General features: G+C 36.7%; 1 protein-coding gene across 2 annotated transcripts; it reads left to right on the forward strand.

Annotated features, from left to right (window-relative positions):
- Positions 1-1,666: 1,666 nt before the first annotated feature.
- FGF5 (fibroblast growth factor 5) lies at positions 1,667-22,492 on the forward strand. 2 transcript variants are annotated; one of them, XM_003898710.4, is made up of 3 exons: positions 1,667-2,297; positions 9,932-10,035; positions 21,491-22,492. In XM_003898710.4, the coding sequence occupies exons 1-3, from the start codon at positions 1,943-1,945 to the stop codon at positions 21,836-21,838; spliced, it is 807 nt and encodes a 268-aa protein (XP_003898759.1). In that variant the 5' UTR covers positions 1,667-1,942; the 3' UTR covers positions 21,839-22,492. The 2 variants fall into 2 exon arrangements, with proteins under 2 accessions (XP_003898759.1, XP_009205129.1); XM_009206865.1 differs by lacking the exon at positions 9,932-10,035 and having other exon boundaries at positions 21,491-21,712.
- The last annotated feature ends 1,648 nt before the right edge of the window (positions 22,493-24,140 follow it).

Below are 24,140 nucleotides of genomic sequence, written 5' to 3' on the forward strand. Positions count from 1 at the left end.
AGCAATGTGGCTTAAACGCTGACAGCTTTGCCATAGACTGAAGAAGGAACAACACCCAGGTTCAGAACCGTCCTACAATCATCCACCCCAGAAGAAGGTGATTTCAGTCAAGTAGACCATTTTGAGAGATACTGTGACTGTTCTCGATATCTACTTTTAGGGTTGCCTTGTAAGGATCTGCCTACCCACCCTAGTTAAGGGAGAAGTATGTAACTTGAGCCTAGAACAGTGGGGAGGGGATGTGTTCAGCCCTGGACAGTATCTCATATAGTGTGCCCATGTTATGCACATCTATGTGTGACGTCCTCTTTATCACAGTGGTTTTACTACACTTTCCAGGTAACCTTCTGTTTTACAAGTTCTTTGATGTTAAGTACTCTGGCGATGGAAGATTACAAACCTGAAAATTCTACATTCGTTTTATATGCTTTTCATTATTGAGATGGAAAACCTTAAGCAGGTACTCGATAATGGATAAGGCCATTTCTTAGCATCAACCTTGGCTCATTTGAATTGACCTTATCAGTCAATAACACGGGCCGTTTCATAAACCAATGAATAATGTATCATAGCTTAGCTTAAAGTTTCAAATATGTTTTTAGACAGAAACATTCCAAGAATGCAAGTCAGGTGTATTTCCCAGATAAATAACAGTCTGGGGGCGTTGAGTTCAGGGAAATTCTCCGTTCTCGAGGAAATTCTCCGTTCTCAGGTTTCCTAAGGTTGAAAACCAGCGCGCACATCATTAATTATTCGTTGGGGTCGGTCCCTCAGTCAATGGCAGGTCTGAGAAAGCTAAAGCGAGCAGTTAACTAATCCTTCCTGCCACGGGGATCCTGGGGCGAAAGAGGACAACTGGGCGGTCAGTCACACTTGCTGGTGGCCAGCCCCTGCCCCTCTTTCCCCGGTCCGGGCGCAGGGGTGCGTGTGCCCTCACTCTCACGAACACAGACCGAGAGCTTCCCAGAAGGAAAAACAAATTCGTCATAATGTTCAGCGCAGCCGAGAGTTTCCAACAAGAAAGCAGCTCCAGTCGTGGCCTGATGACTCAGGGTGGCGTTTTAAACGCCGAATAAACCCATTCCTTAGCTCTTTAATAAATCGGTAACAACAACAACAACAACAGCAACAGCAACAACAACAGCCTTCTCCCCCAGCCGCGCCACACCAAAGGCTTCTCAAGTTGGGCTGCGAATCCCTGTTTGGTTTTCCAACGCCGAAAGCCTTAGAAGCAGTGCGATCTCCTGGCGGGACGCGGTTCTCGAAGGGCTCCCGGGGAGAGGACAAGATAGCAGGGTTTACAGGGCAAAGAGAGGAGAACCTGAAAATCGTGTCCTGGGGGGCAAAATTGCGTCGCCCAGTCACAAGTGTGCTGTAGAGGTGGGAGAGGACGAGGATCCATTTCCACATTTCAACACCCCCGTTTCTGCAGCTGCCCCTGGAGGACTCCGCTGCTCACGCCGAGCTCCTTTCCACGCGGCTCTGGCCCTAATAGGGGAAGCCAGGTGACCGCGCGACCCGTGAGAAATGCTGGGGCGCGTGGCCCTGGTATGGGCGCACCCAGCGTCCGGGGCGCAGGTTCTCTCAGCCCAGCTTCTCCTCCCACTCACTTGCTCGGATCTCCCCCCTCCTTCACATCCCCCGCCCCCGGGACCGCGAGGCTCCCTCCCCGCACCGGCCAGTGAGTACACAAAGCCGCGGGTGAGGGGAAGCTTCGCAGGCGTGCACGGAGCAGTGAGATCACTGGCGTTATAAATATCCCGGTGCCAGCGCGGAGATCCGCTCGGGTGGCCTCTCTCTCCCCCTCTCCCCTTCTCTTCCCAGAGGCTATGTCCACCCAGTGCGGCGAGGCGAGCAGCGCCAGAGGCACGCAGCCGCAGAGGGGCCACAGAGCCCAGAATCAGCCCTGCAAGATGCACTTAGGACCCCCGCGGCTGGAAGAATGAGCTTGTCCTTCCTCCTCCTCCTCTTCTTCAGCCACCTGATCCTCAACGCCTGGGCTCACGGGGAGAAGCGTCTCGTCCCCAAAGGGCAACTCGGACCCGCTGCCACTGATAGGAACCCTAGAGGCTCTAGCAGCAGACAGAGCAGCAGTAGCGCTATGTCTTCCTCTTCTGCCTCCTCCTCTCCCGCAGCTTCTCTGGGCAGCCAAGGAAGTGGCTTGGAGCAGAGCAGTTTCCAGTGGAGCCCCTCGGGGCGCCGGACCGGCAGCCTCTACTGCAGAGTAGGCATCGGTTTCCATCTGCAGATCTACCCGGATGGCAAAGTCAACGGCTCCCACGAAGCCAATATGTTAAGTAAGTTACTCGCTCTCCTACAAAACCCGTCCTAGGCGGGCAGCGGAAGATTTGGGAGGGACAGCAGGTATTTCCCGGGCCACAGGCGCACCTTCCTGAGCCCAGGGCACTGAGACCAACTGATACTCAGAAACAGCCGGGCAGGTTGGGTGGAGATGCATCTATATGGCGTTCGCACACGCACCCCTCTCCTGGTCATGAGGAATTGCGATTTCTGAGGTGTATGTTACCTAGAGGCTGGTGCCCAGACGGGTACCTTGTTTCCAGTTTGCCCTAGCCTCAAAGACGAGTCTCCAGCCATGACGAGAGAGAACAAAAAATCTCATTTCTTCTCGTTCAATTTGTTTACCTTCTGCTTATGAACTAGCCTGGCATTTTTCATTAGGCATCAAAGTGCAGCCCTTCTCCCTATCCATAACTGAAGTTATTTTTTAAAAAGAGGAATCAAATCCCAAATACTTGCCTCTTCCATCCGCTACCATAAATCTCAAATTAATATTGTATATGTATATGCATATATGTATATATATGTATGTATACAATGTATACACATAGGTATATAGAGACACAAGATATAGATAGATAGATAGATACATAGATAGATAGATAGATAGATAGATAGATAGATAGATAGATAGATGACAGACAGATAGATAACTAGGGGACACCAGACAGACATTCCTGCTTGGAAGAAGATTGTGCTCTGGAAAACTGGACACGTTTAGAGAGGGAGACGTGATGAACATTGAAATTACTAACTCCAGAGTTGGATTTAACAACGTTTAGTATCTTGAGACCATGACTACACCGTGTTAGGAGAGTGGCCAGCCTTTGGTTCCCAAGAACAGTTAGGGGAAAGTTCTTTATTTTAGAAGAAATGCAGAGGTTAAATTTGGTAGGGGTGCAAATTTTGTAGGACTTTTTATAAACAAAGTTTTAAATTTTCCCTCTGAGTTTTTTTCTTTTAGCATGCGCTCTTTTTTCCTTTCTCATCTCCTCTTCCCTTCCACCCCATCTATGTTTCCAGACCATGGCAGCCACTCCTCTGGTTTCTCTTCACTGCCTCTAGGCAGCTGGGGGCAGAGGCGATTTGGGGCTGTGTGTAGGAGTGGAGAGATCTCTGTGGGGCTTTTGTTCAGTAGGGCCAGATCGCTCTTCCAGCGCGGGTTGGTCCACCAGGCAGAGCTCCAGCCAGGGCCTGTTAGGTACCCAGGGAGAGCGGAAATGTAGCCAGGAGACAGCAGCGTGCACAGTCACCTGTCTTTCAGTGTCAGCCTGGTTGCTCCTAGATGTTCCTAACTTGCTCCATCTCAGACCAACGACTCCACGGGCCACTGGGCTCCTTCTTACTACACAGGCTCCAGAGGAGCGTGGACGCCACCGGCGGGCTGAAAATTTGGCAGCCAGCGGTCTCCAGAGCGGGGTCGGAGGCGCGCAAGTGGGTAAGGCGGTAGGCTGACTAGCCTCCTCTCGTGGGTTAAGGGGGCCTAATGTGGAAGACCTGATGGTTAATGCTGAGAGAAAAGCAGGTCTATGCCCGCCCCCCTGCGCCTGTCTAGTCTATCTGATCTCGCTGATTCAGCAGCCTGCTGCGCACGTGGTGAGGGGGCCTGGAGCGCCCAGCTGGCGAGAGGGCCCTCCGCACACGCACCACGGAGTCCCAGGGCCCCCCTCACATTCTCGAGAGGAACCTATTTGCATATTTTAGAGTTTATTTCGCTCATCGAATAACTGCTCATTTGGGGGATAAAGGGCAAGATCTGTTAGGGTGAAGGGGAATTTTCTGAGATTTGAGGAATAACCAGGAACATCTATTTATTTCCATTTATCTTTCTCACTTTGTCTCAACCATCTCTTGACTCCATTAACCATCACAGCTTATTCCCACTTCCGGCAACCTTTCCTTCTCTCTTACAAGAAAACTTTCTCTCTTCAGTTCTTCTTGTGATTTATCCAGGAATCAGCATCAACAGAGGATAACTTCTGTGAGCTCAAGGGAGGACCCCTAACTACCATGCAGCAAGCAGCAGGTTGGAGCCCAGGGAGCTCAGATAAAGCTTCTGGGGAGGCTTTAGGTGTGCTAGAGATCTTGGAAAGCAAGGCTCATTCCCAGGATATTAACCATCTTCTTTAAGAAGACACGATATGAGACAAAGATAGTTTTACAGCTTAGGCCTTGCTAGAGGGGATGTTGTAGAAAAGCAAAGGGGGGGGAAACAAGAGCAGATCAAAAAGAATGCACCCAGATAAACAAGACATTGACCACTACCCAGTATGTAAAATGTACATTTTCTTTTAAAATCCATGTTGAAAGATATCTACAAGAGAACAGGGATGTGTCCTAAAACAGTGCCAACAAAAAACTTAATTTAAACTTTTTCCTAATTTATTCCTGTTTACAATAACCTTTCAGAGTTTAGTTTCTGTGTCTTTCACATGACTTGCTTTCATTCATGCCATAAATCATGTACCCAATATAAGATACCCATCTCATTAAGCACGATATTTTGGTTACTTTTGTGTTTGTCTTCCATAGAGTTTTTTTATTTTTATTTTTTTCCTAGAAGAAAGCATAGCAAATATTCAAATCATAGTGATTTTCCGCTTTGTGATATTTGGAGTGTCTAATACTACTTCATAAAATTTTTACTACCATTGATCAATGCAGAATTTGCATGTAATTTGAGAATTTAACATGGATCTCTGCCATTATCTACCTGTAAAAGAGAAACAGAAGCTAGCTAATTACAATCGGTCATTTACCTCTTTGAAGGCAGCATTTGATGTTTCCTGACATTCATGTAAACTAAGGTGTTGGCCATGACCTTTCTTAGAGTATGTGAGGAAATGTGTTTAAATCTCCTAAGAGAGGCTGAGAGGGCTGGGTCAAGGGCCGTAGAGGATACCTCAGTTTGATCTCATCCTCTAATTCTACTGTCTGTGAGTCAGCGATGACAGAAAACATATTCTTTTTGTTACAAACCTGATACTTCAGAAAAGTCAAAGCTTTGCCATGAAACTGCATTCTAACAAGTTATTTTAAACCTAATAATATTCTGTAGTATTTGTCTGATAGAACAGATAATCATATGTGTTTCACAACTATTATTTGACAGTAAGCTTTTTTTTTTTTTTCAAATTGCAAATATTTTCTGGTTTCACCATGAGAAGTACACCATGGCCATGGACTTTTAAATATTACTTGTTTAGTTTACATGGACCAATTAATATATTCTTAACTTCTCTTATACAATAGTTATCCCGAGTTTTGAAGACAGAAAATGAAATTAAGCTCATTGTATATAAATCCTTATTATGAGGAAATACTGTGGAAAAATGAAGAAATATGAACAAGAAAAGATAGATGACCCAACTATTGCATGGAAAAAAGGGTTTGCATTAATTTATATGCCTTCAAGTTTAATTTCAATACAGTGCTTCTGTTGACTTACCTTGGGCCACTGAAGAATAGGCAATCAAGTAGTTTTCAGTTTAGGGAAGAAAAGTTTAAGGCTTTGGCTATACAGACTCAAAGCGTTTACATAAAATATGAAAATTCCAAGCACACATTTTGGCTAATAGAATCATCAATGTTACTACTTTTTAAAAAAATCTAAACTCACTACCAATTTTGGGATCATGTGGAGTCATTAGACAGTCCCCCAAGCCTAGATAAATCAGAATCTATATCTACTATGCAGAAAAATCAAGTGGAAAATTTCAGTTGCTAATTTAATCAGTGAAGACTGCTAAACTGAATATTTCAAGATTCAGATTTGATAACTTGGCACAGCATATCTGTTACTTTGTGGATGCAAGTAGAGAAACTTCAGTTTTAAAATATTTTTCTCTGGGGATTTTCAGATGGGTTGTTGAAAGCTTCTGAATACATTGAATATCTGTGCTTTTCTATATTTTATTCATTAACAAATGAGAGAAAAAGGAAAAATTTGTATAATTGTATCAACCACTATCAATAAAGCCCTATTATATTAAGAAATCTGCAGAGGACTAAGTCAAAAATCTAGAAATATTTTTTATGGAAGTAAACTTACATCATAATGAATAAGTGGAATTGACTGTGTGTATAAGCTGAGAGACCCCAAGACATTCTTGCCTTCTTCAGCTTAGGTGTCAATGCTGAAATTCCACAAAGAGAGAATAATTCCTTCTGTTAAGCATTCTCCTCTTCCTTTGACCCTCTTAAATGGGAATGCCTTAAGAAAAATAACACACTGTCAGTAGCACTTTAATGTGAATTTATTTACACTGAGCCACCCCTCCGCCCCATGCCTTCTCAAGCAGGAGAAGGCCACAGTAGCAGGAGAGTACTAAGACACCTGTCCATACTTGTGTATGCATAGGGTGTCCTGATGAGAGAAAAGAGAGGTAGTGAGAGGATAAAAGAAGGCAGTCAAATTTAGCAAACAGTCATTGACTATATACTATCTATGAGACAAGCTTGGCCTTCCACAATTTTGCTTAGAAATACTGCCTTGGCATCCATAAGGAGAATTGTAAGTTTCCATCAAATTTAATATATGTGACTCCTGATGATAAAGGTCAGAAAATTGCTGAAATTAAAAAAAAAAAAATAAGTGTCAGAGAAATGTTTTCTGAAACTTATATATTTGTGATTTAAGGCCCATGGGTTTAAAAAATTATGTAGAATTCCTGAATGAGTTACTGAGATTTGTCATAGTAAAATCAATAGGCCTGTGATATTTTGGGGAGGAGGGCAGGAAACTGAACTGTGAGACTCGTTGAATCTGCTCCAGAAAACAAGGCATTGTGAAATCACTGCTGACATTACTTTGGAAATTATGATCATAACAGTGTTCTTAATATTACGTCATAATTATAGTAAGATTTAGAAGATCAATACCAAAGTCACGCATATGAAAAATAATTCATTCATCTAATCTCATCTCTTATATCTCTTTCATTCTTTATAATATTAAATAGAATGATATATGTAAAGTGTATTTTTAAGCTTTCAGTTAAAGATAATTTTCTTAAAGTTATAAAATCCTTTAATTCTCAGGCAATATATCATTTTTATCCTGGAACTTTTAAGAAGAAACCCTGCAATATGTAACACAATAATAACACTTTCACATATATTATTTCATCTTCCCCATATTTAAAATACATTACATGCAAATTGTATATAATATTTACACACAGAGTGTACACTGTATTGAAATACAAGTTAAATGCATCTAAATGGATATTTGCTTAAAAAGAGAATAAGCTAATTATCAGAAGCTATTTATTTAAGCAAAGCAGTAGTATTTCTATTAAAACAAATATTTATAAAGCCTTTTTATCTCAACATCTTAAAAGTTAGCATACAAACACATACACTTATGAGACTTTTATGTTTTACTCTACCATGTATTTTTTCATTAATATACAATATATCTGCATGTTCAAAACCAGATCATTTTCCAGAGAATGGAATTGAAAGCCTCTAACAATTTAGTACCATGATTAAATTGGAGTAAATATATAACCAAATCTCTCCTCTATCAACTCCGTGTTGCCCCTTTTGTATCTATCATTCCACACATATACGATTTCTCACTTTCTTTCTTTCCCATTTTTGAATGTACATGTTTACATAAATATTCACAATCACATCCCCCATCTCCCAAATATCTAAAATCATTAATGCTCTTCTCAATATAATTCCATAATTCTGATAGAAATTTAACTTGGTATCACTGTTATAGTCATGCTTTAGTAATAATATTATTACAACATATTACATCTGTGTAGAGTATTTAACTTCACAAAGCATTTGGTGTGTTTTGTTAATATCTGATAAAATGATACGCTTCTAAACGTTTAGAAGCACACTCAAATAATGTTTATAATAAACTCTATTATAAATAGCATTTAAAAAACATTTTGAAGGAAAGGATTTATACGACACTAGTGGTTTTGTTTTTTCTTTTTTTTCTTTTTTTTCAGTTTCCTTCTAACAGCAAAAGTAGCTTCCAATAGTTTTTGGTTTTTGTTTTTCAATTTAAAGAAACACCTATTAATGAACTGGTACCTGCAGTTTCCCTAAGGTGTGTTTTATTTACTTTGGGCTAAAAACATTTATTTTTTAAAAAGTTGTTCAGTTATCCCCTTTTTCACATAAACTTTCTAATCAAGTTTTTTTAAGAAACCAAGTTGAATAAATAAACAGCAATGCTTGCTAGAATTATAGATGTTAGCTCACATTGCACAATATAAATGCTCAATTTTATAAAATATTTCTTATTTTTGGTAAGCAGAATAATTTTATATGTGCCTCAAATACTGCAGGGAGAGTTTGCTGTTTCAAGAAAATCTGATGAATCTCTCTATTTGGCAGAGTCCTATTGAGATATCCTAATTAGTATATATGCTCAGAATATTATAGATGGAAATATTGAGATGTGCTTTTTTTCTTCCCCTCTGTTCTTTATTTCCTTCTTTTCTTCCTTCCTTCCTTCTTTTCCTTTCTAAAAGTAGAGATGCAGTGTCACTATTTTGACCAGGATGGTCTTGAACTCCTGGTATCAGGCGATCCTTCAGCCTCAGCCTCCCAAAGTGCTGGAATTACAGGCGTGAGGTACTGCACCTGGCTTCCCTTTTTCTTTTCTAAGACAGGTCCCTTTTTAGCTCTATTGAGCTAAAAATCTTTTTTTGAAATAGACAACTTTTGAAATTTTGAAATGGACAACTAATAAAAAACATTGTGCTCTTTTCATGTTCATATAAAATACATAATTTATTTTAAATAAGCAGGCTTTCTAATTAAGTGCAGACTATGTGTTTTATCTTATTAAACTACTCTATGAACTTTGGTGTGTAATTCTCTTGATCCAGTAGATGTGAACTTTGAAATTACTGTAGGAGACAGGGAACATTGACTTCATAATGCTAACTATGAAATACAAACTATAAACAATAATGTAATAAATTATCTCATTAATTTTTTTCTAGGAAATGATTCAAAATGCCAGATGTCTCAAAGCATAATCCATTAAACATTTCATTGAACCAATAATTTTAAGTTATTTATAATGCTTTCAGTATCTTACATGTAGTCTTTAAATGCAGTCACTAAAAGACTGAGTATAGTATATGTTTATTTGTAACTACCATTATAACCATGATAATTAGAGTAGAGGAATTTATTTAATGTAAATAAGTATTATTTTCCAGACTTTCAAATAGTTATACTAGTCTTAAGCACAGATTTGTGCTTTAATATTCAAAGTAGTGTATTATCTTTGATGAAGAAATAATGGAGAAGAATTATTTTGCAAACCATTTTTTAAATGTCTTTTTAATTTCTTTAGAACCTGAGAAAACTTCATGCTCATTGTGTACTAAAAGTGACTTATTTGTCCAAATAATTACTGATGAAGTAGAATCAAATTTTTTAATCTTGAAATTATTTTAAATGAACACTTGAATCCTAGCCTTCTTTGTTTTTAACATAGTAAATGTCATGAAAAATAAGGATGTTAAATACTAAGTTCTTTTTTTAAATCACAATAATAAAGAATGGAAAGAATCTATGTAGAAATTTAATTCTTCACAATGATATAAAGAAGAGCCTGTGTTTTATTTTGGGATTTCTGTCATCCTAGGTATTTTGGAAATATTTGCTGTGTCTCAGGGGATTGTAGGAATACGAGGAGTTTTCAGCAACAAATTTTTAGCGATGTCAAAAAAAGGAAAACTCCATGCAAGTGTAAGTAGAACCACTTTATATTTGTTAAAGGTGCTATAAAGATTTTACATTTGTAAAACAGAATAATTTTCCAAGTTGGTAGGTAAGACAATTTGCCCAAAGAACTTAATTATTTAAAAAGCATATTTACATTTAACCAAGGGAATTTTGTATGCTTCTAGAAGTAATAATTTAAATATTTAATTTACTTAAAAAGATATTATAGAGTCTACAAAAAGTTTACGCCTAAGTGTATTTGAAAATAGCGTTCTCAAAGGGGTAGCCATCCACTTATTTCTTAGAAGTGGGCCACATAAGAAGAAACATGGCAATAATATATTTCACCACATTTTAAACTTACAAGTTTATAGTGATTGTGTTTGTGCTAAGTAGATGAGGTTCTTACTTAATTTTACAAGCTACTCATAATACCAAAAATCGGGTCTCATTAATGTAAAATATTTTCATATCAACAAGTAGGGAGGGAAGAAACCAATAATTAGAAGACTGTGACTTTCATAGACAAATTTTAATTAATTTGAAGAATTTTTATCTTGTATTTTTGTCACATCAAAAATAACGATTTCTTAATACTATGAAAACTAATTTTGCATTCTCAAAAATTTGTTCAGACCAGTTTTATATATTGTGATCAGTTCATAAACTATTTATTTGCTTTGTTATGAAAGTTTCCATTACCTGGGAAGTATTAAAACATTTTAAAGATAATAAAATATGTTCAGCTTAGTTTTCCCACTCACAGATTCTATTTATTTGTATTAGTATATACACACGGAACTTAAAGGTGCTTTATGCTTTTTCTGTGGCATACTTATTTTCTTCACATTAAAACATTTTGAAAGCAATTATTGTTTAAAGTTAGTCATTTAATTCTGATTCTTTATAGTCTTTATTAAATAAATTATTGGAATATCACTTTTTCAATTTTCAAAGTTATAGAAAGTTTCAACTGATAGCAATCAATTGAAACTTACTATTTATAATTTTATTTTATAGATCTTTAAAAACTTCAACGAAAACGCCACTTGGTTTAATGTGTAAGACTTTTATAATTTTACTTTTCTTAACATCTAAAGTGATTTGTTAATATCTTTTGGAAGAGACAGAATTTGAGCAATTTCTGTAGTTACTTGAGGATTCGATGAGATAATACATGCAATGTGCTAAGAATACTATCTGGTGTGTTATAAGTGCTCAATAAGTATTGCCTATTATTATAGGGTAACAATCTAAATATAATCTAAATATAATAAATTGCTAAAATATCAGTTTAGCAGCATAAATGGAAATCCTTTGTTAAATTCTTAAATCGCCTATTGCAAGAACTATTAAACAATTTACCATTTCATTTTTTGAGCTGGTTACTATGCTCTAGCAAACTGTAATATAGTATTCATAGAAATATATTTTTAAATTTTTTTCATTTATTTAAGGGACAACATTCTGCATCACTGTGAAAAAAGTAGAGTATTACATTTTTTAATTTTATTTTTTATTTCAATAGGATTTTAGGGAGCAGGTGGCATTTGGTTACATGAAAAAGTTCTTTAGTGGTGATTTCTGAGATTTAGGTGCACCCATCACCCCAGTAGTGTACACTGTACCCGATGTGTAGTCTTTTATCTCCAACCCCCTCCCCTTTCCCCCTGAGTCACCAAAGTCCAATGTATCATTCTCAGGGCATTTAATTTTATTTTAAAATATTATTTAAAATTCACATACAGATGAGTTCTCATGAGAACTGTATAAAAGCAAAAAAGAAAAAAAATCCACATACAGAATAGAAAACAATGATTAAACACATCTGAACAGAATAACTTTTCCTCAGTCTACTTTTAAGTTTATAAAAGATTAAAACACCTTCAAAATCTAACCTCATAATAATACACAGTGCATGCAAAGAAACTTTCTCTTACTGGTTTGTTTTGAGTGAAAATCTTAACTTTTAAAATATTCTGATTTATGCCATAGTACTTGCAAAAAATAGACTAAACTTGGAACAGCTTAAGGATAATTGCCCCAGAAAGTAACATATTACAAATGGAAGCCAATTAGAAAGGTCAAACTGAGAGGTTAAGATACATGATTCCTCTGTCAAATGCAAGTAACAAATTTCTAGAAATTTGACCCAAATGTCTAAGGATGGCTGGTTGAAATAATGCAGATAATGCAAAAACAGCATCTGTTATTCTTTCTCATCTTGGCAGGCTAAAGTTATTTCATAGAATAATGACTTTTAAACAGTACAAAGCAAGTCTTGCTCTTGTCACTCTCTGAAGCTCTTTGATATAAAAGTCATTCTGATGACTTTGAGCTAAATTGTAGATAAAAATATTAAGCCCTATGATTATGTGGATTCTTTTTAAACCAATTATCCAAGCCCACTTTCTTTTATTTGAGCTTTTATTAGCACTTTTCCTTTAGGTGAAAACCTAATTAAATTATAAAGTGATTTACTTTTTAAAGACGTTAAATTTAGAAATAGTATTAATGCTAGTAATTACCAGTTTTATGCCCACTTGATTTCTTTCCTGTTTTCACATTCTAGTTAAACATGTTGGGAAATTGTTCTTGTAACTCTAAATATGACTATTTGATTTAGTTAATAGTTTTGATTTTTACAGCTTTACATCATCCCCAAAAAGGTTAAAAACTCATAGACTTTTAGGATTAAACTTGTAATTTGTGAGTTGCTTTAATTTAAAAATTTTGCAGAGGCATTTAAAGAGTACTTTTAGGGTTCTATCTACAAAGCAAATGTAAACTAAAAATATAAAACATTAATAGAATTCTGGGAAAAGTAATCCCCCATTGTACTGAGAAATATTCATTGATACTTGTAGATATTCAACTCAGTTTTTGTAATAATAATCAGAGTACTAAAAATTAGCTACTAGGCAGAGATAATGTACTTCCATAGCTCTTTAAAAGCTCTTTTGCTCACCTTATCTCATTAGATAATGAGGTGACGAAAGAGTCTCCTAGTTGTTAAATTATTTTCCCAAGGTTACACAGTTAACAAGTGATTGAACCAGAACTATAGCCTCCCAGAATTTTCTCTTTCTCTTTAAATGCTATAGTGCTTGGTAAATAAAAGTTAGCTTCAAAGAAGATATTAAGTTTTGTTTGGAACCAATTACATTGTTTTCACCTCTTAGTGTATAGAAATTAATATGTGCATGAAAATATTTTTGTATTACATATAAAAATGAATACTGTGGCACATCATTAGAATATTTATAGCACTCTATTTAATAGGCAAATAAACAGGCAATTTGAGATTTATAGTTAAAGTTGCAAATTTCCTCATTCTAGGTACATGTTTTTCTCTTTGATTCACATCTCTTTTCTGAACTGGCGTTTCCCCCATCTCCTGTGTCTCCAGTACTTCACTTTAAAATCTAGAGAAGAGGGGACGTGTCGCCACAGAATTTTACAAATGTTGGTTATCCATTGTCAATGACAGTTGCATAGGGAACCCCTCCCTCCCAAGATAAACTTTCAAAACAGAAAAGAGACCTATTTTGCTCACAGAAATCTTCATTTAGTAAATATTTTACTGTTCATAGACACAAATATGACACACTGAAAGGGTAGCGCAGAGCAGATTCAGGCAGCATTGATGCTGATTCCATTTTTGTGCTAAATTTGTTAATCCCATCAGAGAAGTTTTATTTGAGCTTCAGTGATCTAAATGTGTGGGGCTCCCTGGACTCATTCAAGCCCCTGGAGCCTGGCACATTTAAATGTAGCAAACCTGCACATTGTGCACATGTACCCTAGAACTTAAAGTATAATAAAAAAAATATATATATATATAAAAAGTATGTGTGGCTCCCTGGACTCATTCAAGCCCCTGATCTACAGGCAGCTCTCCTTCAAACTTTTATTGGCATACTCTAAATAGGCAGTGCAACTAGATTCCTATCATGCAGGTTTTTCAGCATTCTTCACAAGGATGAGGATGTATGGTCTTCTCTTTGTCCAAATGTATCAAAAATCATCAAGAACAGGAGGAGATAATTGCTTTCTAAAGATCCATGAGGGCTACTCCAAGCCACAGCTGTGGCCTTTACCCTCTTTCTCAACACATTCCATGCTAAGGTACCTTCTGAGACTGAGCACTCTTCCTGCCTTAACCGTCTGTCTGTCCCTGCTCCCTCCTCAGGTTGGCATCCTTACTGAAAGTCCCACAGAGAGCCTTTCTGGATTTATCTGAGGTGGGTCCAGACTAGGAGTCAAAGACCTTGAGTGTGATGGTAAAGACAGTTAGATTGCCCCAGGCTGAATCCTACTCTACCACTTCCTAACTGTGTCATTTTACTTCATCTTTCTACTCCTTGGTTTATCAACTACAAAAGAAGGAAAATTGAAGTCACAATCTATTGGGGTAGTTAAGTGTTTTAAACAAGATAATGCATATAAAACAGAGTACTGCCTGAAAAGTATTCCACACTTAATGTTTAAACAGATTTTCCTGAATTTGCTCTCAGGCAGCTGTTTGTCAATCCTTAATCTCTTTCTTTCTGATTTTGGGGTCAGGCAGCTGTGACCCTTAAATTATTCAGACCAGCCTCAACTCCGATTTATCACTGATCTTTTCTTCCCCACATCCAAACTTTGTGTGCTTATAGGTGTCCCTTATCTACTAGGTTTTCCTTTCTCCCAGGAACCTAATTTCAAAGCAAAATTTCCAAGCTCAACCTCTTAAAGAGGCATGGATTTCCTATGGTCATAATCTTGCCATTTTTTTCGTAGCTCTGTTGTCCATCTTGATTTTTCCCTAAAAAACATAAATCTTGGAAAAGGTGATTATCATGTATTCTTCAGTATACTTCAGCATACTTCATAAAGTATGCAGAAAGCTCATTGCTTATTGGGGAAAAACATGTTAGCTTATTTTAAAGATGCAGAGAGAAGCATGTGGTGGAATTATTTTTGTTTCTCAGGGTTTTAGGGGATCATGTTTGAAAGGAAAGCTAATTGCAGAGTTTACGAAACAGGCATGGAATGTGTGCTTGATCAGTCCTAAGCAAGGGCTAGAACATCCTCCTTTCCTGGTTTCAGAGTGTGCCAGCTGGCTTGCCTGGGATGAGACTCCAGACTGGACTTCTTGCACTGCAGGCAGAGTGAAGAGGAGTAGGCAGCCCCTAAAGCTGAGCATATTTACTGAAAGGAGAAATGGAGGCTTGAGCAATACTTATCTTCCTCATTAAAAAATGACTTACTAAGCACTCCACTCTGCCAGTCAAGACCATGCATTAGCTAGATCAAGGCATTTGAAAAGAATTTTTTTCTTTTTTTGCCCTCTAAGGATTTTCAATATACAGTAAAATTGAATGTCTAACTACTCAGGCACAAAAATGGGTTCAAACTCTGCCTTTGCAGTAAATGCCAGTTTCCCCTCAATTTTGCACTGTGGAAGTCATTAGAAGACCTGTTTTATTGAGGAAATCTGGGTGTGATGAATTGCCTTGTAGATTCGGAAATCCATTTTAGCAGAAAGTGAGAGATAGTAATATATTTCTTTGATGATTTGAAGAGTGACACTTGTCATTCATCAATATTTTAACAGGAAGCAACTTCAGAGCAAGTAAGACTGTATAAGAAAAGCCTAGGAAATAGCTTTGGTTTGTATAGTGTTATGGAGAGACCCTTAGTCTAGGAATCAGAAGATGCAATTTAAATCACAGGTCTATTCTGGTACTTGATAAATGCAGGGTGATAGATGGATCATATTCTTTACTTCGCTGGCTGAAAAAATCAGATAATACTATCCTAATAGCAGCCATGGAATTACTGTGAGTGAAATTATATATGTAAACCACCTGACACACAGTAGTCTCCAATAGTCCAGCTTTGTGAAGTTATTAAGGTCCTCAGAAAGAAAGTCATGCTATTCCATGTTTTGCCTGGTGTGGTCCTTACTTCACAGGTGTCAAAATCACATAGGATGCTGGTTAATGATACATGAAGCCCAGGGTCTCACCTCAGACTTACAAAAACATAGTCTCTGGAAATAGGGCTTGGGGAGCTGTATTTGAGCCTGCTCTCTAAGTAATTTGAAGGGAAATTATATAAGTGAAGAAAAGAGATCCTATAGTTGATATTCTTTACTACATTATCTCAGCTTGGGTAATATTAAAACCAGCTTGTGTATTTTGTCTGTTGCTCAGTATGAGGAACTGAGATATAGAAGGAATGAATGGTACCAAGCAGGAGATATGGCTGTGCCTGGGAGATAGCACGGCAGGGCTACAACTGGCCATTACACAGTTTATATAGTAAAGAGTAAGAAGTAGCCCTTTGGGTGCATGCTGCCCTGTACCAGGGCACAAGTATAAAAAATGAGCCGAGTTTAGGGCACCTGTCCCAGGCGGCTCCATTGGTGGAGGGAAGGGATGGGAATTAAGCAGCTCTAAAAGGAGGTAGGGGAACTAGAAGTGATGAATGTGGCGAAGAAACTTAGTTTGTAGCAAAATTTGGTCTATAGTTGTTTTTCTTACAGTCTATGATAACCTTTTTGTTATTTAATAATATTAGTCTAGAACAACATTTTAATTATTTAGATTTGGCTTTTTTTCCCCTTAACTTTATAAGGTTTTTCAGGAGAAAGAGGCAAATCAAAGAAAACAAGCTGAAATAAATAATTAAAATTGATTAAATACACACAGATTCCAAGGTTTATACTGGTGTCAGTTCAAATTCACTCCTATTTCCATATCTCATATACTACATATTTACTTCTATAGTTGCACATGAGAGTCGGTAATTGCACAGCTTTAATTCATACTATACAAGATACTCAATCATCATAGATCGTGATATTTACTAAGGAAAAAACTACAAGAAGAGATTTTAGAGAGCTTTTTTTAAAAAAATATCATTTGGGAAATAATTTATTTGGTTTAATTGACCTGTTTAAATTCAGCTTGGCAGAATTAGTCATTTCTGGAATATTGTAGTTAATTGGAGCTGTGCTTTCTTTGAATTCAATTTGACTTTAAAAAAAATATCTGTTCTTTAAAATGGATCCTTCACTGTGAGAAGGGATGAGTAGAGCCACGACAGTTTACTTCTAGTGAAAATGTTCTTTTTTTTTTTTTTTGAGACGGATTTTTGCTCTTATCGCCTAGGCTGGAGTGCAATGGTAGGATCCCAGCTCACTGCAACCTCCGCCTCCCAGGTCCAAGCGATTCTCCTGCCTCAGCCTCCCCAGTAGCTGGGACTACAGGTGCCCACCACCACACTTGGCTGACTTTGTATGTTTAGTACAGACAGGGTTTTACCATGTTGGTCAGGCTGGTCTCGAACTCCTAACCTCAAATGATCCGCCTGCCTCAGCCTCCCAAAGTGCTGGGATTACAGGTGTGAGCCACCATGCCCAGCAAAAAGTTCTTATTTCTCTTAATAGCATTGTGTTTCCTCTCCTTGTAATAATTTAGATATTCAAGAAAAAAATAGTTCAATTTGTTTAAAGTTTTTTTTTTTTTTTTTTTTTTTGTCAATTAGGAGTATATACTAAACTACAAAAAATGATGATTTTAAACATTTATTTTAATTTTGCAATTATGGTTTATTGAATGTAACCTGTTTTTATTCTTGCCAGATCAAGGAGAAATTAAAGAGATTTTAATGTAATTTAAGTCAATGAAAACATGGGCAGGACTATGTCAATATTGTTTTCCACTGTAAAAGTGGCTCCTAGCACAGTGCCTAGCATGTGATATCTGTGGAATAAATTAGTGAAAAATGAATATGAAACATTTTTAAACAAATATTTAAACAATTGCTTTCACTGTAGTGGCTGATGGTGGTAAGGCAATTAGATGAAGGAGTCTTGATTTCAGCAACTTATCTGAAATTTGATTCATGCCTCAACATCATACTCTTAACTATAGAAAAAGTGTGTTTGTTAGTTTCAGTTTTTTTTCTAGAAAAATAATGGAGTTCTATTATTTTAAAAGTGTATATTTTATTAGAGGACTTCTTATAATTTTAAAAAAAGGTTTAAAAAATAAAAATCAGCCTGGAAAATTTATTGTCCAAAATTTTCTAATGGCAAATGTATGTATTTTAGTACCTCTAGCTAAGACCTATGACTCTTTGCTATAAAGATGGTCTATGCACAACACTATATACAGAGATGTACTGCTTAGGGTCACCATCTTGTCTGAGCCAGACTGGGAAGACTAATAGGAAGAGTCGATCCTTCAAGATGAATAAATTCACTGAAATGTTTGCTTCAAATGATTCTGTGTTCCATCACAGCTGGAATAATTTTGTAGACAAAACATTAAATTAAAAGTCAATTAAGAAAGTCAAAACAGTCTAACTGCGTTTACTCCTGTATTAATGTAGAATGTAGGATTTGGACAGCTGAGGGGCTGTGTGTAGTGTGTGGGTCCTTAGGACTCTGCACATTTCTACCCTGGGTAACAGTTAGGTGACCTCTGAAAAATCTGAATTCCGAATAGCCATCTCCTTAAAGGGGCTCCTCTTAAGAAAGAACTTTAGAATATGAATCTGGAGGAAAAGAGGAGGAAAAGAGAAAGATTTTAGATGAAACAATTGTAGCGGGTGGGGCAGGTGGGTTTCACTCATATGAAAGACCCTAAAATGGAAATGATATAGATTTCTGTTTTTTTAAAAAAAGAAATGCTGTGGTGTGTGTCTGCACATGCACCTGTGCATGTGTATGTGTGCCTGTCATCTACATCAATTAAAAATGGACATGTTCGTTCTTTATTTTCTTGGGCACTGTTGGGGGAAAATATTAAAAAATGAGGTACATTTTAACAACCTAACTCTGTCAAAATTGAGTAAAGCAATCACTGCTATTTTTGTGAAACAGAGGTAGAAGTCAGGTCAAGGCATAATGTATTACACATTTTCAAAAATGTCATTCGACTGCATTGTAAGAAAAAAACCTGAGACAAGGTAAATATACTAGATACTCTTTTTAATGAAATGTTTCACACCTTTCTAAACTTCTTATTATCCGTTTATAGAGCCAGAAACATTCTAGATGTCTATAGCTTTTATTTTGAAATAAAATATTGGGATTATCTAATTAAATGGGAAAGCCACTTTAAGAGCTAAGCAGCTGTAGACAAATCTACAATGAATTTGTAAGCAAGTCTTTCTAATAAAAAATAGGAATAGTCAATGTGTGATCTTTGAAAGTGGTATCAGCATAGCAGTCCTGGCCTAAATGTAGGCTGGCAAGGTGTATCGTAAGACAGGGTGAGAGGGATGCCATACATAGGTGGTGATTCTTTAAAATACCTGCCTTCGGCTGGGTGCAGTGGCTCACACCTGTAATCCCAGCACTGTGGGAGGCTGAGGTGGGCAGATTACCTGGGGTCAGGAATTCGAGACCAGTCTGGCCAATATGGTGAAACCCCCACCTCTACTAAAAATACAAAAATTAGCTGGGCATGGTGGCACACACCAGTAATCCCAGCTACTCGGGAGGCTGAGGCAGGAGAATTGTATGAGCCCGGGAGATGGAGGTTGCAGTGAGCCGAGATCATGCCACTGCACTCTTGCCTGACCAATAGAGCAAGAACCTGTCTCAAACAACAACAACGACAACAAAAAACAAAACAAAACAAAACAAAAAACACCTGCCTTCAGTCTGCTTGAGATCATAGCCAAAGATTCGCCAGTAAACTTGTGAAAGATCTATATATATGGCTTCATAACCCCCAAATAGAACTTTGTTGATTGAACTACACTTAAATATAAGTAACTCCAGTAAACTATCGTACATAAAGTTAATGTGCTCTTGTAAATGCTCTGATATCGGTTGGCTTCTAATACTGTCAGTATCTTGCACTACTCACAAATTCCATGTGGATTTCAACAGTGGATCTATGTAGATTGCCTTACAATATTCAGATTTTTAGATTTCAGTGTTATGATCAGTATTCCAAAGAAAAGTTTGGCATTATTAGAAAAAGCAAGGAAAAAAGGCCATTTTATTCTCACATAAAACTTCTTGATTTGATATAGAAGTATGTAGCTTTTAGTGTTTTTATACATAGTGGACAAAATATTTGGTGTTCTCAAGCACAGGAATTCTGTGTAAATAGTACTCCTTGAAATTATGAAACCTGGTAGTCTGACCTAGTACAGGAATTCTTAATTCTTTGGGCGTTATGGACTCTTTCAAGTTTGATGAAAGTTACAGAATCCTCCTTTGGATTCTCATAAAAGCCCTGTTGTTGTAAGTGTTATGGATAAGGAGGCTAAGGCTAAGAGCTTAATTGGCATCACTGGTTTTTGATTGTATGTCTGATTCCAAGTTCACACTCTTCCCCCATTCTCCCGCATATTCCTTCAAATTTCACAACATGGCAAAGTAAGTCCTTTCAGAGCTGGTGCTGACCTACATTGTCAGGCTCATCTCCTTATTTCCCAGGTGCATCCTAGGTAGAGGTCACGCTGAACTACTTACAGGTATTTGAAAGTGTCATGTTGACCTTTCAACACCCTGTTCCCTCTCCCTGAAAATCCTTTCTTATTTTGTCTGCCTCTCTAATGTTAGTTAGAGTACATTCCTAGTTGTACTTGAAGACTCAGCTCAAATGTCACCTTTTATAGGAAGACTTTTCTGCCCTCTTCTTGGCCACCTCCACCCTCTTAGATGCCCTTCCTCTATGCTGTCATTGTACCCTCTGCATACCACTGTCATAATTCTATTTATCAAGCTGCACCATGACGGATGTCTACTTGTCTGTTTTTCCACTATTCTGTAAGTATTTCAAGGGCAGATATTCTGTGTGTGTGTAAGATCTGGCCAAAGCATAGTAATTCCAGTGACTTTTTTCTTCTTGGAGTCAAATATACTTTCCTGTAATGCCTGAGTAAAGATACATTTTTTTTTTCTAAAGAACTCTAACACCTGCAATATTAATGGGGGCCATATGCTATTTCTCTCTCAGCAGCCTCAATCACACTGATAACATTGAAAAAATGCATGCTTGTTTCAAAGGAATAATTTTGACCCCATTTCTATGAACAGGAATTTATATTTTACCAGGCAATTGTTTCTTAGTAATATAGTTCTATTTATTTTCTTGGTGAGTTAGGAGGAAAAATAGTATGTTAAAATATTTGTAACTATACATTTCAAAGTATTTAAACAATAGTAACAAGGTTTAAATGTATCAAGAGTTCTGGTTACTTTTATATTCATCGATACTATGTCACCAAATAGGTAGTGAACAGAAATGTGTTACAAAGATAAATGAAGTAGAAACATAAAAAGAAAAATAGTAATTTTAAAGCAACTTTAAAATAAGCAAACATGTCTTTATAAAAAGGAACGGAGTAGGAGGAACAGAGATCGACAAAATTATTATTATTTTTTTCCTACAAGAACTTATATTTTATTACATGCTGAAAAGATTGTCACAACTTACATTTCCTCTTTTTTTCTCCTCCCTAGGCCAAGTTCACAGATGACTGCAAGTTCAGGGAGCGTTTTCAAGAAAACAGCTATAATACCTATGCCTCAGCAATACATAGAACTGAAAAAACAGGGCGGGAGTGGTATGTGGCCCTGAATAAAAGAGGAAAAGCCAAACGAGGGTGCAGCCCCCGGGTTAAACCCCAGCACATCTCTACCCATTTTCTCCCAAGATTCAAGCAGTCGGAGCAGCCAGAACTTTCTTTCACGGTTACTGTTCCTGAAAAGAAAAAGCCACCTAGCCCTATCAAGCCAAAGGTTCCCCTTTCTGCACCTCGGAAAAATACCAACACAGTGAAATACAGACTCAAGTTTCGCTTTGGATAATATTCCTCTTGGCCTTGTGAGAACGATTCTTTCCCCTCAGGAGTTTCTATAGGTGTCTTCAGAGTTCTGAAGGAAAATTTTTGGACACAGCTTCAGCTATACTTACCCTGTATTGAAGTCACGTCATTTGTTTCAGTGTGACTGAAACAAAATGTTTTTTGATAGGAAGGAAACTGGAATTCTTTGTACTAATACAGGGAGCACACTGCTTCAGGTCAGCAAGACATAAAGCCTTTTGCTTTATGCTTGAGGGATATTTAGAACTTTGTATTTTCGGAAAGTTAAATAACATGGACTATGTATTTTTCTGACTTTTACAGATCAACCTGAAAGAACATACATGGTACATTTTTATTTTTGGTTTCCAAAGAATATTTTGATGCAGATAAAATATTTTGTTAACTTTTGTTTTTTTGTTTGTGTTCTTAAAAGTACCTCTGCATTGAGCATATTTTCTTACTTTTATTATTTTAATTAATATGACAGAAGCAATCATTTTATGCTGTTTATGAATTATAAATGTGTTTATATCTCATTTGTAATGTGGAAATCTTTTAAATTTTTTCTATTCACTGCACTTTTTTATTGTTTTTTATTTCTAGCCATACCTCAGATAATATGTTTAGTTTTACATTTTACCCAGCCTGGGCGACAGAGCGAGACTCCGTCTCAAAAAAAAAAAAAAAAAAAAAAAAAATGTTTAAATTCTCCTTCACAGCACCAAAGGCTCCGCTTGGATTTGTGTGTATGTGTATGTAAATTCATGACTTTATGTGGAATCCTACACCTTTGGTGGCTGGGATATGATGGGTTATAAGCAAGGAAAAAATATAAGGACTTTTTAATAGAATTAAATGTGGGAGGTAAGGAAAAGGATTTAGAGGTAAACGTACACTAAGTTTACAACATTGATTGAGATCTAAGTCTGTCTTGCCTTCATTTCTCTTTTTATCCCCCCCTTGCCCTCATTCTTGAACAGCTGGAGGAATACATTTTATTCTGTCCGTGAAGCATACACTACGAGATTGGAGTGCTTAAAAATACTTCTATGATTCTCTGCTGTCCCACTGTGTAGATCCACAGGGAGCAAACACTTAGAAACGACAGAGAACTGAAGGAGATGAATGGTTTAACAGTTATCCATGCCAAGTCCCGTTGTCAGAAATATTCTTATTACTCAGGCAAACACTCTTTGAGCTTCCCTTCCTAAAGGTAACCATTTCAGTGAATAGATGTGCACTTTTATAAGGAAACTTCTGATGTTTATTTAAAAAACTGGCCTTTTGATAGAGGTAAATTAATCTGGGAATTCAATGTGTTGAAAGTGGCATTTAATTTCTCCTTAAATACTGACTGCTGGACATAAATCACAGAAAATTTAACTTAAGAAAATTTACAAAATTTATTATCAGGTAATCATTTTAATAAAGTTCTGCAAAATACAAGTGTTTACATTACATTCCAAAATGTGGCAAAAAAGATATAGCTAATGGTTAAAAGTATGACTTTTGTAGTAACAGAAGAGTTCATAGAAATTTCATGGTTTGCATTTAAACATGTTTAAAGTATACTTATAAACTATTTTTTCCTTAAAGCAAACTATGATTTATTTTGGTGCAAATACAAAATGGAAACTTGTCAAAATTGAGCTAGTTACCATATAAGCAGATTGCTTTAATTTGATGGGAAAACAGTACACACATATATATAACAAATAACATATCTAAAAACCCATCCATCAACTAAAACATTATACGTATACATTAGTATAGTGTTTTATTATAAAGCCAATTATCTGATTAAACATTCTTTCCGCTTAATGCATAATTTTTAAATAGCATAAAATGAAATGCTACAAAAAATTGAACTAATTTATACTTTAAAGTATTTCTGGGTTAAATGGAACAATGAAATTTTTTAAACAAAGATATGCCCAACTCTTATTCAAATGGCATATCACCGTGTTTACACAGTATAAAGTTAAAAATATTACTCTAGTTTATTCTAATCTATTGTTAAGTATTGTGCGCCGTATACCAAGTTCTTAGGGCACATGAAAAATTTCAGTTGCCAAACAGAAACTAGTAAACATATGTTCCTAATTAGTGAACGGAAAGATAATAATGATGGTCAACAACAGGCCACGTTAATGAATAAGTTCTATAGGCTAAATGTTGCTTGTAGGCTACATTAAATTCAAATGTAATAGTTTATCTTATACTCCTGGTTTGATTAGATTAGCATATGAACATGAAAGTAGGATAACTACCAAATATATATTACGCAAGTCAGGAATCATTAA

Source organism: Papio anubis, chromosome 3 (genome assembly GCF_008728515.1).
Source record: "Papio anubis isolate 15944 chromosome 3, Panubis1.0, whole genome shotgun sequence".
In the NCBI taxonomy this organism is placed as follows: domain Eukaryota; kingdom Metazoa; phylum Chordata; class Mammalia; order Primates; family Cercopithecidae; genus Papio; species Papio anubis.

Coding starts and splice junctions, on each gene's coding strand:
- FGF5 (XM_003898710.4), top strand. CDS start 1,943: ATGAGCTTGTCCTTCCTCCTCCTCCTCTTCTTCAGCCACCTGATCCTC. Junction 2,298..9,931: donor CCACGAAGCCAATATGTTAA/GTAAGTTACTCG, acceptor CTGTCATCCTAG/GTATTTTGGAAATATTTGCT. Junction 10,036..21,490: donor AAGGAAAACTCCATGCAAGT/GTAAGTAGAACC, acceptor TCTCCTCCCTAG/GCCAAGTTCACAGATGACTG.